The sequence below is a fragment of the Micromys minutus genome, assembly GCF_963924665.1.
Source record: "Micromys minutus genome assembly, chromosome: 16".
NCBI classification, from domain to species: domain Eukaryota; kingdom Metazoa; phylum Chordata; class Mammalia; order Rodentia; family Muridae; genus Micromys; species Micromys minutus.
The window spans coordinates 46,372,291-46,387,605 of NC_137985.1; the positions used below are offsets into that span (position 1 = coordinate 46,372,291).

Below are 15,315 nucleotides of genomic sequence, written 5' to 3' on the forward strand. Positions count from 1 at the left end.
ACATTGAGGAAATCACAATATTGCAATTTTTTTTTCTTGGCTCTATTGCTCAAAAGTTTGGTTTTTGTGTCCTGATGCATAGTTAATTTAATTATCCAAGGAAAATGATGGAACACTCGCTACTAATTTATTACCAGCTACCAAGGACACAGCGCTGACATAATTTCATACACAGTCTGAGGCTGCAGCTTAGGAAAGCAGGCTGCCTACTCACCCTGAGCAACCAAATGAAATTGACTACCCAGGAGGTCAGCCAGGACATTAAACAACGTGATGACTGTGGCAGAGCCCCGTGCCTGAGATTTACAGCACGCCTTTCACCTCACACTCCAGGAGCCTCCCCAACATCAATTAGGCCTCATAACTAGGAGGACTCACCTCCGCCTACATTGCTCAAAGAAGAGGCATGGACCGAGGATCCTGGTTGGGACAGTGCTACAGGAGGAAGCAGACTGGAGCCATTCTGTGGCTCAAAATCCCCTGCTTCCTGAGGAAGCACAGGGGAACAAGAACCTAGAAGAGGCCTCAGGAATGACTATCAGATTGTTCTTGGGAACGCCTGTGTTTGTTTATGCTTGGCCTTCTGCTTCAAATGCACCCCTTCCTGTACTCCAGACTACCCTGGCTGGGTCTCAGGGTAAGGCCCTCGGTTGTCTAAAGTTACTACTAATGCTCAGTCCCCGAGGCTATAACTCTGTCAGCTTTGGTCTTCTCATCGGTAGTATGTCGGATTCATGAGACTTTAATGAGACCATGCGTCTAAGCATCTCAGCTCAGCATCTTGGGCATACAAAGCTCTCAAAAACAGATGGCCTTCACCCACACAGTGTGAGCTCTGTCTACACACCCAAGAGTATCTAGTTCAAGCCACTGTCTTGCAGATGATGAAAATGAAGTCTAGGTGAGGAAGAAAACCAGACACGGTGAGTCATGCTGTTATCCTGGTGCTCTAGATGAGGCAGAGGATAGCTTTGTGAGTGTGAGCTATATGTTGAGTTCTAGGCAAACCTGGCTTACAGAGTATGGTAGTGTCTCAAATAATTAACAATTATGATTATAATATTTTATAATAAAAATAATTATCATTCAAAAATTAAGAGAAGAGAAAAAATAAATAGGCACCTTTCAACTAGGGTCGGGTGATCAGCCTAGTTATCCCCAGGTGGCCCAATACAGGGACAACAGCAGAAACTTCTAGAGAGATGGAAGGAAGTCAACATCTGCCCTGACTGCCTAGGCCATGTGACTAGTTGTACAAGGTGATAAAGGTGATGATTCTCAGCAAGCCACACTTTTCAGGGCCCCGACCCACTAGATGACATGGAAAACAAGTGCCAGCCTCCTTCAGAGGACACCTAAGAGCTACCACTGCACCTTGCTGCTAATGACAAGATGGGAGCTCTGAAGCCACAGACAGATGAGGAAGCAGCTCATGGAGAGGACAAGAGTCCTGGAGGAGCTGGGGTGTGAAAGAAGCTGGGGCAGCGGAAAGGCCATGCATCTCCAAGCCAGAGTCCAGTGTGGCCCCGTATGTCAGTACCCACATCTGTGGACATTATCTCTGCCCTCGGCTCTGCGCAGGAAGCAGCGGCAGTGTGACCGATGCATTAGGATCATCCAGTGTGCAATCAATTCTTAGTAAGCCATATTTGCCAAAAGTTCTGCTTTATGTTCCAGTCCTCCCAGTTGCTATGTGACCTGGGGCAAATTCCTGGGCATCTGATTTCCTGAACCGCTTTCCTACTCACTAGCAGGATGGTGTGCACTAACATTTTAAAGGCCGGGGTTATCAGCCAGTCTTCCTCACTCAGGCTCCAGAGTCCCCCCAAACCAGGGTTACATGAAATCCTGACAGTCTATCCCCGTACATGCTCTTTTACAAGATTATCAGTCATGAGCCTCCAGCTAACTACACCCATCTGGCACCATCGGCCGTGTTCTCTGGGTTTGTTCTCTGGGTTTCACACTTTCTCCAGCTCACTTTTATGTCCACCAAAACAAACCCCCCAGTCAGAGGCAGCATGAAACACAGCCATACTGAGCGTTCCTTTTAGAATGAGAACATAAGGCGCATTTATGGCTGGGGTTTCCAGCCCTCCAGCCGGCGCAGACACGCCCAGGCTCTGGCGGCAACCCGGCTCCCCGGCTACCCTGGGAGGAAAAGCTTGCTCTCTCCCAGCCTCACCCACAGCACTGGACCCATTTACACAGTCTCCAGAGACCCATTTTGTAACCAGAGCATTTTCAGCTAAACCAGTTCAGGGCATGAAGCCAGAGGACTCCTGTAACCACCTCCAAATGGCTTCCATCTTGTCCTCCCTCTGTAACCGAGAAACACCACTAGGTCTGGCTAGTCCACTAGGCAGGTCATAGGCCTTCCACAAAATCTCAGTAGCTTTCCATTACCAAGACCTGCTCAAGTGGCAGGACCTTAGGTTGTGGAATTCTTTACAGAACACCCAATAGGCTGATTTTTTCACTTTGATTTTGTTTGTGTGTTTGGTATACATATGTATATGAGTGGAGTGTGGGTGTACATGTGTGTATGTGGACAACCAAAGTTGAAATCTGGGAGTCTTCTTCAACGGTGCTTTATTTATTGAGGCAAGGTCTCTCGGTAAACAAAATTCTAGCTAGTTTGGCTACTAGTTAGTCAATCCTAAGATACAGCCTCTTGCAGGTGACCCCCACACCCACCAGGCTTTCACATGCCAAACCCTGGTTCCCATGCTTATGTAGGAAGCATTTTACTGGATAAACCATAATCTCTGCCCAATATGCTGAAATTTAATTATAAAACACTCAAACAATAGCTACCAATTAGCAGAGGATTTTGAAAGTATTCAACAAAATCACCCGATATGCCCCTAAGACAAAACAAAAGCAATGGATCAACAGGCTGAGCCCTTTGTTCATTCTCTTGGGCATCTGCTCATATTGCCTAAAAAACAAAGGATACAGACAGCAAAGTTTTAGCAAAGGATGTGTAATGGTTTACCACGGGCACATTTCTACAGACTGACTGTCTCTCTATGCTATACTTTCATGGAACCATCCTGAGATAAAGTTTGAGAAACACTGAGTTAGGAGAGAAAGTGCCTAAACTTGTCAATGACTCCTACAAACTGGCTTCTTTAGCCCACACTTCCCAAACTCCACCTCTCTGCCCCTCACTGCCTCAAGTACCCTCAGGAACTCTGAGCTCAGCTTCCTCCTCCTTTTCTACATGCTAATGCAAAGCCTCCAGCCCAGGAAGAATGGACAGATCTGGCCCACAGGGGGATCCAACAACAATGCCAAGTGTTTGCTCTCGGCTTTTGCATCTCCTCTCTTCTTTCTGAGTAAAATTCATGCCTTCAACAGTCCATGACTCAGAGATGTCTTCTCTGACAAACAAAGCTAAAGCTACTCCAGGTTGTGGCTCTCACACATCACAACTGTGGAGCCATCAAACACTGCAAAAATGCTCCCTGCAGCATTGCTGAGCACATGCACACACTGGGAGGGTCACCACTAGGCCTTGGGCTGGAGAAGTCATATAACCTCACAGTGGTTGTAATTATTGCTGTAAACCAACAGAAGCAGATTACAACCTATGGATCATTATGGAGACTGGAGGGGTAGCAAGTGTTTGAACAGTACCTGGCTATCTGCACAATATAGTCAAGGACTGCAGAACACCTACCTAAGAGACAGTGGTCCTGTAAGACCACAATGTGGCTGCCAATTCTCTATTGAGTGGTAGTACCAGGGCACAATGTATTAGCCACACATCTATGAGACAGGTGTAAACAAGTCAACTGTGCTGCTGGTCACATGAACACACACACTATGGACACTATAAAGTTGGCTGGGCCATCTAGGTTCGTACACTCAATGGCATCTGGAGATCAAAACGGCCATTTCTCAGCACTTACCAGCTTGAAAAGTGACTTGGCTAAATGCTATGGTGATGAGCAGCAGCATCTAGTAAATGCTGGTTCTTGGAGCTAGAAGAGAGCTGCTAGGAGGAATCAAGTGGGAAAAAGATAATCAGTTCAACTCAGAGAAGAGGTATTACTTGCAGTATTCTCCGATCAGCTTATCTCAATGGGGGTGTCCCTACAGCTACACCATCTGCCATTTCTCCTACCCCCACAGTTGGGATAGAAGGTAAATGGAGAAGCCCTTTAAAAAGTGCCTCAAAGACAGGGAGATACAGTAATCACTTTCATGAGGTGACTGAAGTCATATATGCCCAGGTAGTTCAAATCATGGTTTCCTCTCCTCTGTGCCTCAGTACTTCAACTGGGGCAACCAGAGGCACAGCAAGAGGCCCCACAGCTCTGGTATCCTAGGATCACACTGTACTGATGCGTCCATAACTTGTGAAGAGCTATCGCTTGGCTGCTGTCCTCTTACCTAAAAGGCTGAAATGCTGCAGCTTCCAAAAGTGCTTTGTAGCAAGTGATTCTGAGTCAAAATAGGCTCAGTCAGGCAGCAGCAGAGGGCCAGGCTGTCCACATGGGGTCTAAAGGTCCCAATCCCTTCCCTCACTGCTCCCTCACTGCTCCTCCTTGTGGTGCTGCATGCTCAGTCCAGGGCACACCTCAGTTTCTGAAGACATGCTTCCAGTTGGCAGCACTTCTGATTCGACTTTGCAGATGACTCCCACGGCCTCCCCGCCTCTCTCAGACCTTCACTCATACTGACTTGTACTCTTGCTACATCAGAACCCTAAGGCAGAAGAGGGCAAGTGATGACTGCACGTGTGGAGGATGCAGGAGCCCAGTTCCTTTTCCCCACACAGAGGAAACTACCAGGGGAGTAAAGGGAAGGACAGAGCATTTTTCCAAGCAGAATTTTAAACATCCACAGTAGTACCAAACTATCTGCATAAGAGGTTATTCTGTCTCAGTGTTGTCCCTCCCTCTCCACTCCCCATACTCCGCAGACCTATAAACAGACAAACTCTTAACATGGACAACTGACATGTAAGTTAAACCAGCCAAATACTTCCAGCACAGTCAGGCTTGAGTTAGGTTTACTTCATCACATTAGCTGTTTTTCTGAAGACTAGACTGTTTCTGGAACATTCACACTTTGAGATCAAGGTCAAGCTTCTGTAGCTCTAAATTTGCCAAGCCCATTCCTATCTTTTGGGATATGGCATTCAACAATTATATTAGGGTGACCAAGCAATGAGGATTTCCATGCTCACAATCTTGCCTAAAACAAACGACACCCATGAATGAGACAAGTGGAGAGATAAGTGATGGTGACGGTGACAAGACCTAACTGTGCCATCCGGTTTGTCCAGGAACTTGCTATGTAAACTAGGCTAGTTTTGAGTTCAACAAGATCCATTTGCCTTCAGGGTGCTGGAATTAAAGGTGAATGCCACCACACCAGCCTAAAACTGTATTTTATTCCTTCTTCAGTTTGTTCTTTAATTAAGAAGCTAAGCATGTTCCTGATAGTAATTTTAAAAGATGACAAAACTTTATTATATTTTTATTACAGAATTAGAAAATGTCAAAAAACAATTGTTTGGAACCACAAATAATTAAAAAGGAACATAATAATTGATTCATCAAAAGACATTCTAGCTGCTGTTAGCATTTTTTCTCCTTCGGATTATGAATTTCTGTGATTTCAGTGGAATACTTTTGACAGTTTCCTTAAGATATGATTTTGACTTATTTTTTCTTCAGTATTTCTGTCATTTCAGGAACCACCTGCAAAACAAACAGAAAAACCAAAACAGTGGTTAAGCTTCTTGAGCCCTCCCTGAGATAGGGCCATTAGCTTTGGGGAGGCCATAGGCTAAAATCATGGCAGATCTCTGTTCAGCAATAAGTGCCATCCAGGCACACATATTTCCTGCTCACTTGCTCTCTCCCTCCATGAATGGTAAACCCTCCATGAGGAGACCATGAAGAACAGAGGCTGTCAGGGGCTACAGCCAGTTTCTGCCCAGACATCACTGGAAATACTTAGCAGTGGGCTGTTTTTCTCTCCAGGGCTTAGAGTAGTGAGACCTTAACTCTGTATCCCCAGCATCTTTCCTTTTTACCTCTGTATCCCCAGCATCTTTCCTTCTTACCTCTGCATCCCCAGCATCTTTCCTTCTTACCTCTGCATCCAAGCATCTTTCCTTCTTAACCTCTGTATCCCCAGCATCTTTCCTTCTTACCCCTGTATCCCCAGCATCTTTGCTTTTTAACTCTGCATTCCCAGCATCTTTCCTTCTTACCTCTGCATCCCAGCATCTTTCCTCTCACCTCTGCATTCCCAGCATCTTTCCTTCTTACCTCTGCATCCCAGCATCTTTCCTCTCACCTCTGCATTCCCAGCATCTTTCCTTTTTAACTCTGCATTCCCAGCATCTTTCCTTCTTACCTCTGCATCCCAGCATCTTTCCTCTCACCTCTGCATTCCCAGCATCTTTCCTTTTTAACTCTGCATTCCCAGCATCTTTCCTTCTTACCTCTGCATCCCAGCATCTTTCCTTCTCACCTCTGCATCCCCAGCATCTTTCCTTTTTAACTCTGCATTCCCAGCATCTTTCCTTCTTACCTCTGTATCCCCAGCATCCTTCCTTCTCACCTCTGCATTCCCAGCATCCTTCCAGCATTTTTCCTGTTTTCCTCTGTATTCCAAGCATCCTTCCTTCCTTCACTGTGCACCTCACTTTCCTTCAAGTCTGCACACAGTGTCACTTCTCACAACTGCCACCTCCTTGAGCAACTCTCTCTCGTTCTTGCACTGCACACTTCACAAACATTTTGTTGGCTTTCTCAACATGTGTTACTATCAGATAGCACATCCAAATGAACTGAACATGCCAGTGTAATTGCTTTTCATTAGAATCCAGGTTCTGCCAAGGTGTACAAGGAACTCAAAAAGCTAGACACCAGAGAATCAAATAACCCTATTAAAAAATGGGGTACAGAGCTAAACAAAACGTTTTCAGTTGAGGAACACCGAATGGCCGAGAAACATCTGAGGAAGTGCTCCACATCCTTAGCCATCAGGGAAATGCAAATCAAAACAACCCTGAGATTCCATCTCACACCAGTCAGATTGGTCAAGATCCAAAACTCAGATGACAGCAGATGCTGGCGAGGCTGCGGAGAAAGAGGAACACTTCTCCACTGTTGGTGGGGTTGCAAGCTAATACAACCACTCTGGAAATCTGTCTGGCGATACCTCAGAAAATTGGATATAGTACTACCTGAAGACCCAGCTATTCCACTTCTGGGCATATACCCCAGAGACACTTTAATACACAACAAAGATATATGCACCACAATGTTCATAGTGGCTCTATTTATAATAGCCAGAAGCTGGAAGGAACCCAGATGTCCTTCAGAAGATGAATGGATACAAAAATTGTGGTACATATACACAATGGAATACTACTCAGCCACCAGAAACAATGACTTAACCAAATTCTTAAGAAAATGGCTGCATCTAGAGAATATCATCCTGAGTGAGATAACCCAGTCACAAAAGAACAGACATAATATGCAGTCACTGATAGTGGGATGCTAACCCCAGAGGCTTGCACTCCCCCAGAAACAACTCACAGACTGTATGAAGCCCAAGAAATAAAGAAAACAAAACAAAACAAAAATATTTACAAAACAAGAAAACTTTAACTATTTCCATGTTACATTTTGTTTTACATGTACTTTAGCTCATTGTAACTATTAAGTTTTCAAGGCATACAACCAAACCTTGAAAAAAAATCAAGTACTGACTAAAAAATATATTCATATAGTTTTATATAAAAATTATGTTAAAATCTAAAAAAAGTACTGACAAAAATGTATAATTTTAAGCAAAAAATGTTTAAAATCTGTACATTTATCTTTGTTTTGTAAAATAAAGTTGTTTAAAAAAAAAAAAAGAGAATCCAGGTTCTGTGCTGATGCCCATTCTGAACAGCTAACTGCAGCCCTATCTTGTCAGGACAGTGGCTGCAGCTACAGTCTCGTGTTCTCTCACTGGTTGGACAGCCTTGAGCAGAGAGTGGGACTGTGGGATGACAAACGCACATTCTGAACACTAGCTGGGCTACTTGTGTAAAATATCAATTTCCCAGTCCTGCAAAGGGCTGTGGGCTGCCCTAGCTCACAGAGATCTTTGTTGACCATTACACTGATGAATGCAGCCTCTCAATTATTTAGAGAGCTACATTTCCACCAGGTGGAAATAATGTGTTCCTACAAAATTTATTAAGGAAATTGTCGACATGTTGTTTCTTCCGAATGTCACTTTGTCTCCAGCCTATTAAAAGGCCTGTGTTTACCATGCAGCCAGCAGGCATTCGCTCAGGGCAGCACTAAGTGCTGGCACCGCTTCCCCTGGCTTTCCTCAGTGGAGGGACCATGAGCTCATGCCAGTCACAGGGTTGACATGCTCCATGTGGGTCCAACGTGTTTCATGGGGGAAAAAAGGCATAGCCCAACATCTTTCCCCAGGAGGTCAAACATTTGTAACAAAACAAAACTACACTCCAGAATGTCCCTTCTCCACACTCCCAGTCAAGGGGATTTTCTCTTGTCATCATCTGCTACTCTTAGAGCAACACAAGAACTCTATATAATCCATTGGGGAAAATGCTAAGTGTAAAGGCTGAAAGACCTGGATTCTTACTTTCATTTTCCTTTAGATATTGCAGGGGTACCCATTCTACCTAGGAAGGGCACATCAAAGGAGACTTGAATTTAAAAAGGAGGCAATCTACTGCCATAAACATATGAGCATGTTCCCCTTAGCCTTGGAAGAGTGGAGATGTCTGGTAAGTGATTCCTCTTCAGTGTGCTGAAATATACTGGATGAAGTGATGGCTGTTCAGCTCCACAGAGATTTTAAAAGTCAACCAACTGCATATTGAGTTTGTTGAGCAATTCTACAACGAGAGATAATACTCTAAATGTGGTCATCTTATACCAAAATGTAGGAGGAGAAAAACAGTGTTACATGCTACAAATTCAGAAATTCATAGAAGAGACCAATGTAGCATAAAAAAATTCAGGACATCATCCTCGAGGAGAAATGAAGTTTGGTTGAGGGTGGGAGGCAGGGAGATAGAGAAGCCAACAGAAGTAAATACTGCAGGTTCGAGAGGGAGCAGAGAGTACAGGGGTTGTAGTGGGAAGATGGGCTTAACAAGTCCACACTATAGTCTCTTCAACACACAGTGCAGAACAAATGGAGATCCATATGGAAAAAACAAAGGTAAATGTACTCAGAACGGATGACTGTAACCATGAAGCTGTTAGAAGAAAACCTAAGAGTAAATCTTCATTACTTTAGGTTGGTCATCAACTCTCAAGATACAGTAACAAAACCCCAAGGAATGAAAGGAAACAAGAGACAGACTGGAATTCACCAAAATTAAGGACATTTGTATATTTGATATTACCAAAAAGTTAAAATAAAGTTGGACATAATGATACTACCTTTTATCCCAGCACTTGAGAGGCAGAGGCAGGCAGATCTCTGTACCCAGCCTAGTCTACATAGTGAATTCCAGGCCAGTCAGGAAAACAAAGTGAGGCACTGTCTCAAAAACCAACCAACCAACCAATCAAGCCAATCAAACCAAACCAAACCAAACCAAACCAAACCAAAGCAACAACAAAACTTTACTCAGTGGGAGGAAATATTTGGAGATCGAATATTTGATAAGAGCTTTGTGTTGACATACAAAGAACTCCTACAAGCCAACAAAAGACAAACCTAACCAAAGACTTTGGATATGGCTCAGTATCCTAAAATGCATAAAGTCCTGGTTCCCACCTTTAGCACTGAGAAAAAAAAAAGGAAGAAAGGAGGAAGAAAAGGAAGAGACTTGGGTAGAAATGTTCAATAAGCATTATGTGCTTAACTCTCCTAAACATCATTAGTTACTGATAAATATAAATTAAGACTATAACTGAGGCACTTCAGCCCTTAGATGGCTCTAACTGAAAGAACAGAAAACAGTACGCTCTGGTGAGGCTGTGGGAACAGCCTTATTTATACACTACCAGCAAAAATGTGAACTAGTCAAACAGTCTAGAAGGTCTTTGAAAAGCTAAGAAAGAACTACTATATGACCAGGAAATTCTGTTCTGTGTACATGCAAAGAAAATAAAAGCAGGGATTTGAACATGTACTTGAAGGAAAACATTTTCTTAGGTATACCAGTTAAAGCTTAGGTAAAAAAAACAAAACAAACAAGCAAAAAAAAAAAAAAAAAAAAAAAAAAAAAAAAAAAAAAAAAAGGACTAGTGAAGACTTACTTAATCAGATTTAAGATGTCTATACTCTCATGAAAATGAAAAGCCTCAGAATGGGACCACACTGGAAATCACTCCTGATCAGCTTACTTCTAGAACCAATATTACTTACAATATTGTTAATTCATAACAAAAACAAAAAGGCAACAAAATGTAAAACCACAAGAGTCATTTCTACAGAGAAAATATGTAAATGGCTGAGAAGAATCCAAAAAGATGGTCAACATCATCAGCTATCAGAAAGGTAAATCAAAACCATAAGATACCACTTGAGATCCACAAGGACCTGTATAATCAGAAAGACAAGCAGTAACGTGTTAGTGCGTGTTAGTGCATGTATAGAAGACTCAGAGCCCCACTTCCTTCTAGTGGGATCATGAACTGGTACAGCCACTGTGAAAGCAGAGAGACAGACTTCTACATCAACTCTAACTGAGAAAAGAACTCCAAAGAAATAAACACTCTTGTCTCTACACAAATCTATACACTGATGCACACAACGTCACTATTCACAATAACAAAAAAGCAGAAACAACTAAATAGACAAACGTGGCTTATTTCAGCAACAGATGCCGTTTATCTGGAGAAGGAAATGAACACTGAAATGTGCTATGGCAAAGCTGAAACCTGAGCCTTAAGCTCAGGGAAAACAGCCAGAAAGATGACAATATGAATCATTTCAGTTGTACAGTAAGGCCAGAATGGGCAAGTCTGGGGACTAGAGGTAGATCTGGGGAGTGTACTACAGAGATGCGAGTACAGGGCTTCTCTACAGTGGGACACAACTATATGAACATTAGGTTAGTTAATAGCAGCATGAATAGACTACCAGTGTATTATGTATTTTTATCTACATTTATTCACGTATAAGTATGCGGATGCATGTGCATGCATAATTATGTATGCAGTGATGATAACTTTGTGGGGCAGGAATAACATATGTTCTCTCATTTTACCATGTGAGTCCTAGCAATCAGTTTGTCAGGTATGGAAGTGAGTATAATTATACATTTTAAAGAATACATAATTAAAACTATCTAAATTGCATGTCTGTGGAGGTGTGTGTGTGTGTGTGTGTGTGTGTGTGAGAATGCAGGTGCTCACACAGGCCAGAAGAGAGTGCTGGATCCTCTGGAGCTGGAGTTCCAAGCTTGTAAGCTGCCTGATGTCAGTGTTGGAAACCAAACTCAGATCCTTCACAAGAGCAGTATGTGCTGAGCCCTTCAGCCCTGAATGCTACATTTTACAAGGGTAAATTTTCTAGTATGAGATTTTTTTATATTAATAAAACCATTATAATAAGAAGGTCAGGTCATTCTAATAACTTTAATAATATTTACCAATTACTTTGAACACATACTCTATATCTGAACAGAAGAACATACAAACAGGCTAATATTTATTATAGACTGCAGTAGATACAGTATAATCACAATTTTTATTGCCTTCTTTAAGGAAGGCAGTAAAATAATTACAATACTTATGATGAAGGTAACATTCAGCAAGACTGATTTGGTTGAGATAATCTAAGTGGTCTCAAGACAGGACAGAATCACAGTAACTCCACCTTGTGTCCTAGTTCAAAACTTGTGAAGGGATAAGCTGCAAAGAGACAATAACATTTTTTCTTTTGTGGGACTGGGTATAGCTCAGTAGTCGAATACTTGCCTAGCATTTGTAAGACTGTGACTTAAATCCATAACACACGCATGCAATCACACCTACATGCATACACCCACACCTCTCCCTTTTTCTCACACCAGCTTCTTCTCTCACCAGACATCTCAGTGGCTAAACAACTCCCCTAAGCTACACATCTAGGTCAGCGAAGAGGAGCTGACCGACACACTCTCCTTAACTTAGAACCTCAGCATCACTGAAGTGAGGTTATATTCCTCTGAGACAAGGCCTAGGCCCTTTAGAGGGTCCCTGAGTGGAAGGCCGACTTTGTTGAGTGAGAGCAGCCTCCTAGTTTTTACATGCAGTCTGAGCCAACAGAACTGTCACTGAGTAGTTGAAGGGTCTCCATCCACTCTTCACTGCCCTGAGCCGTCTTCTGAAAACTGTGCTGTCTTTATTCTCAGGCTTCAGCCTTTCCAATGTGCCTTGCATTCCCTCAAGGTAGTTCCTTGTCAGGGATTCCTACTGCAGCAAACCGATTTCTCCTAGGGCTGAATGCTTACTTTCAGTGTTAATTTCTCTACGAGTGATTCTGTACAGACAGACCAGTACAACAAGAGCAGCCCTGGCCAAGCACGAGCTATGTACCTTTAAATGTGGCCAACTACACTTCAGGTGATCAACTATAATTTGCTAAATAAGTTTATATGACTAAAGTAGTCTTTCTTGTGGGGAAGGCAAACACATATAGAGTAGCAGGGTAAAATGGAGGGGAAAATACACTTTCCTTAAAACTGTCACATGAGACTTTAACTTTCAAACTCAGTAAACAAACCATTCTTGTTGAGCCAGTTATACTAGACCAAGTGCCAGCCCCTCCCTGAAAAGCTTCAGGTCCTCAGCAATCCTGGAATGAAGAGCTTGATGGTCATGGCTTTAGTGTATCTGCCAAATATGGTCCTAGGTTCTACGCATGGTGTCACTTCACACTGTGCTGATTTAGTATGTGAAATGCCGAGAGCCCTGTGGATATTTTACAATCCAGAGTTCTTTGAAAGAAGCTACGTTATATAGTAACATCACAAAGCTGTTAGAGAGATTACATTTTAACTAGGATAAAATTATAAAACATGTAACAGCAGTATACAGACACTCAACACACATTTTGTCTTTCTTTGAAAAAAAACCACTGGATGACAATGTTGATAATATCAATCCCTCTCAAGAATAGCTTACCTTAAATAAATCTGCAACTATTCCATAATCTGCCACTTGGAAAATTGGAGCTTCTGGGTCTTTGTTAATAGCCACAATTGTCTATGAAATGAAAATACAGAAGTTGGAATTTCATTAAGAAAACAAACCATTCTGTTTGGTGGTTCTATTTTAACCGCCCTCTTACAATATACCTAATATTATTTAAATATTCATCAAGACTAATTTGGAAGTTCCATGCCAATACTATATATGTATATAAATTATATATGTATTAGAAGTTTGGGTTGTATTATAGTAAAATATTTACCACCTAGCCTATCTCAGAGTAAAGAGTTAAATTATTATTTTCTTGAAATTCTTTCTAGACTGAAGTAGGAAAGAAGGTTGATTTTTAGGTAAAATAGTAACAAATCTATAACCCAAATCATTGTTTGTCAACTTTTGTTTCCTATATATTCTATCCCATTTATTATTCTAAAATCATCCTGGGTCTGTTCTGAGAATATAAGCTATTTATCTTGCCAACCTGCTATTAAAAGAGAACTCAAATGTTCTCGTGTATCTGGCAAATATATACAATAAAACAAGTTACTGGGTCTCTTGTAAAAACTACCGAATACTGGCCTTAACTATGAAAGGTTATGTTGGTTATTTACCAAGTAGGGGAAATGGTTTTGTATTTCTCATAGTTTTTTGAAAACTATTGCAATAAGCAAGGTTAGAGTGGTGACTCAAATGTAGTTTTAATGAATAGTAGATTATAATTCAGTTCTCTAGAGGCAAAGTTAAATTTCTAAGTACCTGTCATTATATCTTGAGAAACACACTGGTATTATTTTGATGTAGTCTGACCTAAAATAAAGGCTTCAGAACATGTCTAATTCCTCTAATAGAGCTCCTGAGATGGACATCAGAACATGCCAGAATAACTGGGATAGAGCCAGCGTAGCCTTGATGGTGGCTAGCTCAGAGGCAATACACAGGTTTTACTGTGAGTCTTAAATCTAAACCTGTAAGGGAAAACACACTGCCTCACAGGCCCCAGTGTTCACTGAGGTGCTTCTCTTCTGGGAATGTGTACCTTGATTCACAGCTAGAAGTAAAGATTTATTTAACTGATGACGATTAACGATTCTCTTGGAGGCCACCTAGTCAAACATTTGACAGTTTAATCATCTAAAAGCATTTCATCCTACTACATAAAAGTTATTTTAAAAGAAAGCACATAACAACGGGCTGGGAACCACAATGACATTAAAAAGAGAGTGGATGGGTATACTTTTCTGGATTGCTGAAATAGTATTCTTATATTATCAACTGTAAATTTGCTATGATAAAGCCTTACTTGCTCTCAATAGCTCCTTGTAAATTCAAGATTTCCTCCTCCTATTTTAAATGGACACATTATATTCAACTACACTACTGAACTATCACTGTGTATATAGTTCAGTATACTGACTAATTTGCTACAATAATCAAATCTCACAATATACTATCATGCTAATTAAAACTGCAGCTCATACACAATGTAATTATCAGATTTAAGCCATTCTACTATCCCATTTTAGAATTTAATCAAAATTACTAACAGAAATCATTGGCTCCCACATAAAACAGACATAATAATAGTTGGATTTTTTTATTTTTCTACTTTTTTTTGAGTCAAACACTATATAGACCAGGCTAACCTTGACTTGATCTCCCTGCCTTAGCCTCTCCTGTGGTGGGGCTGAAAGTGTGTACCGTCACATCTGCTAGACTAACTTTTATTCACTTAATCATTTTATTATGTATCTGTTGAGTGAGGAGATGTCACCATTTACTGTCACACATTATACCCCAGCCCTGGTCTCCACATTTCAGCTGTCCCTAGCTTGCTTACACATACACTATCAAGTCTGTTTGATTTCCCTCAGCAACTAGTCCTGTTGCCAGGTGAGAGGAATATTCACCAGGGTCTTTTTGGCACACATGATTCTTTATTTTGGAGAAGCAGTATTCTAGACAAGAATTATTCTAGCTAAAAATGTTAAGGTTTCTGATACTGAAGAGGTTTTGTGTGCGCGCATGCGTGCATGTTAGTGCGTAAGCCACATTTCCCCAGTGGCACTCCTGTCTTCAGAGCTCAGTAAAGAAACCTGCCATCCAACTGTGAAATCTGACTGGATCTGAACCAATTCACTTAGAAGCTACAAAGAGACAC

The 15,315-nt window shown here is 41.7% G+C and overlaps 1 protein-coding gene across 1 annotated transcript in view; it reads right to left on the bottom strand.

Annotated features, from left to right (window-relative positions):
• Positions 1 to 5,459: 5,459 nt before the first annotated feature.
• Positions 5,460 to 15,315, bottom strand: part of ETFA (electron transfer flavoprotein subunit alpha) — a 57,373-nt gene continuing 47,517 nt past the window's right edge. The window contains exons 11-12 of the mRNA XM_080930406.1: positions 13,131 to 13,211; positions 5,460 to 5,717 (exon numbers count right to left, since the gene is read on the bottom strand). Of these exons, the coding sequence (XP_080786532.1) occupies positions 5,679 to 5,717; positions 13,131 to 13,211 (120 nt within the window). The 3' untranslated portion in view covers positions 5,460 to 5,678. The remainder of the gene's footprint in view (positions 5,718 to 13,130; positions 13,212 to 15,315) is intronic.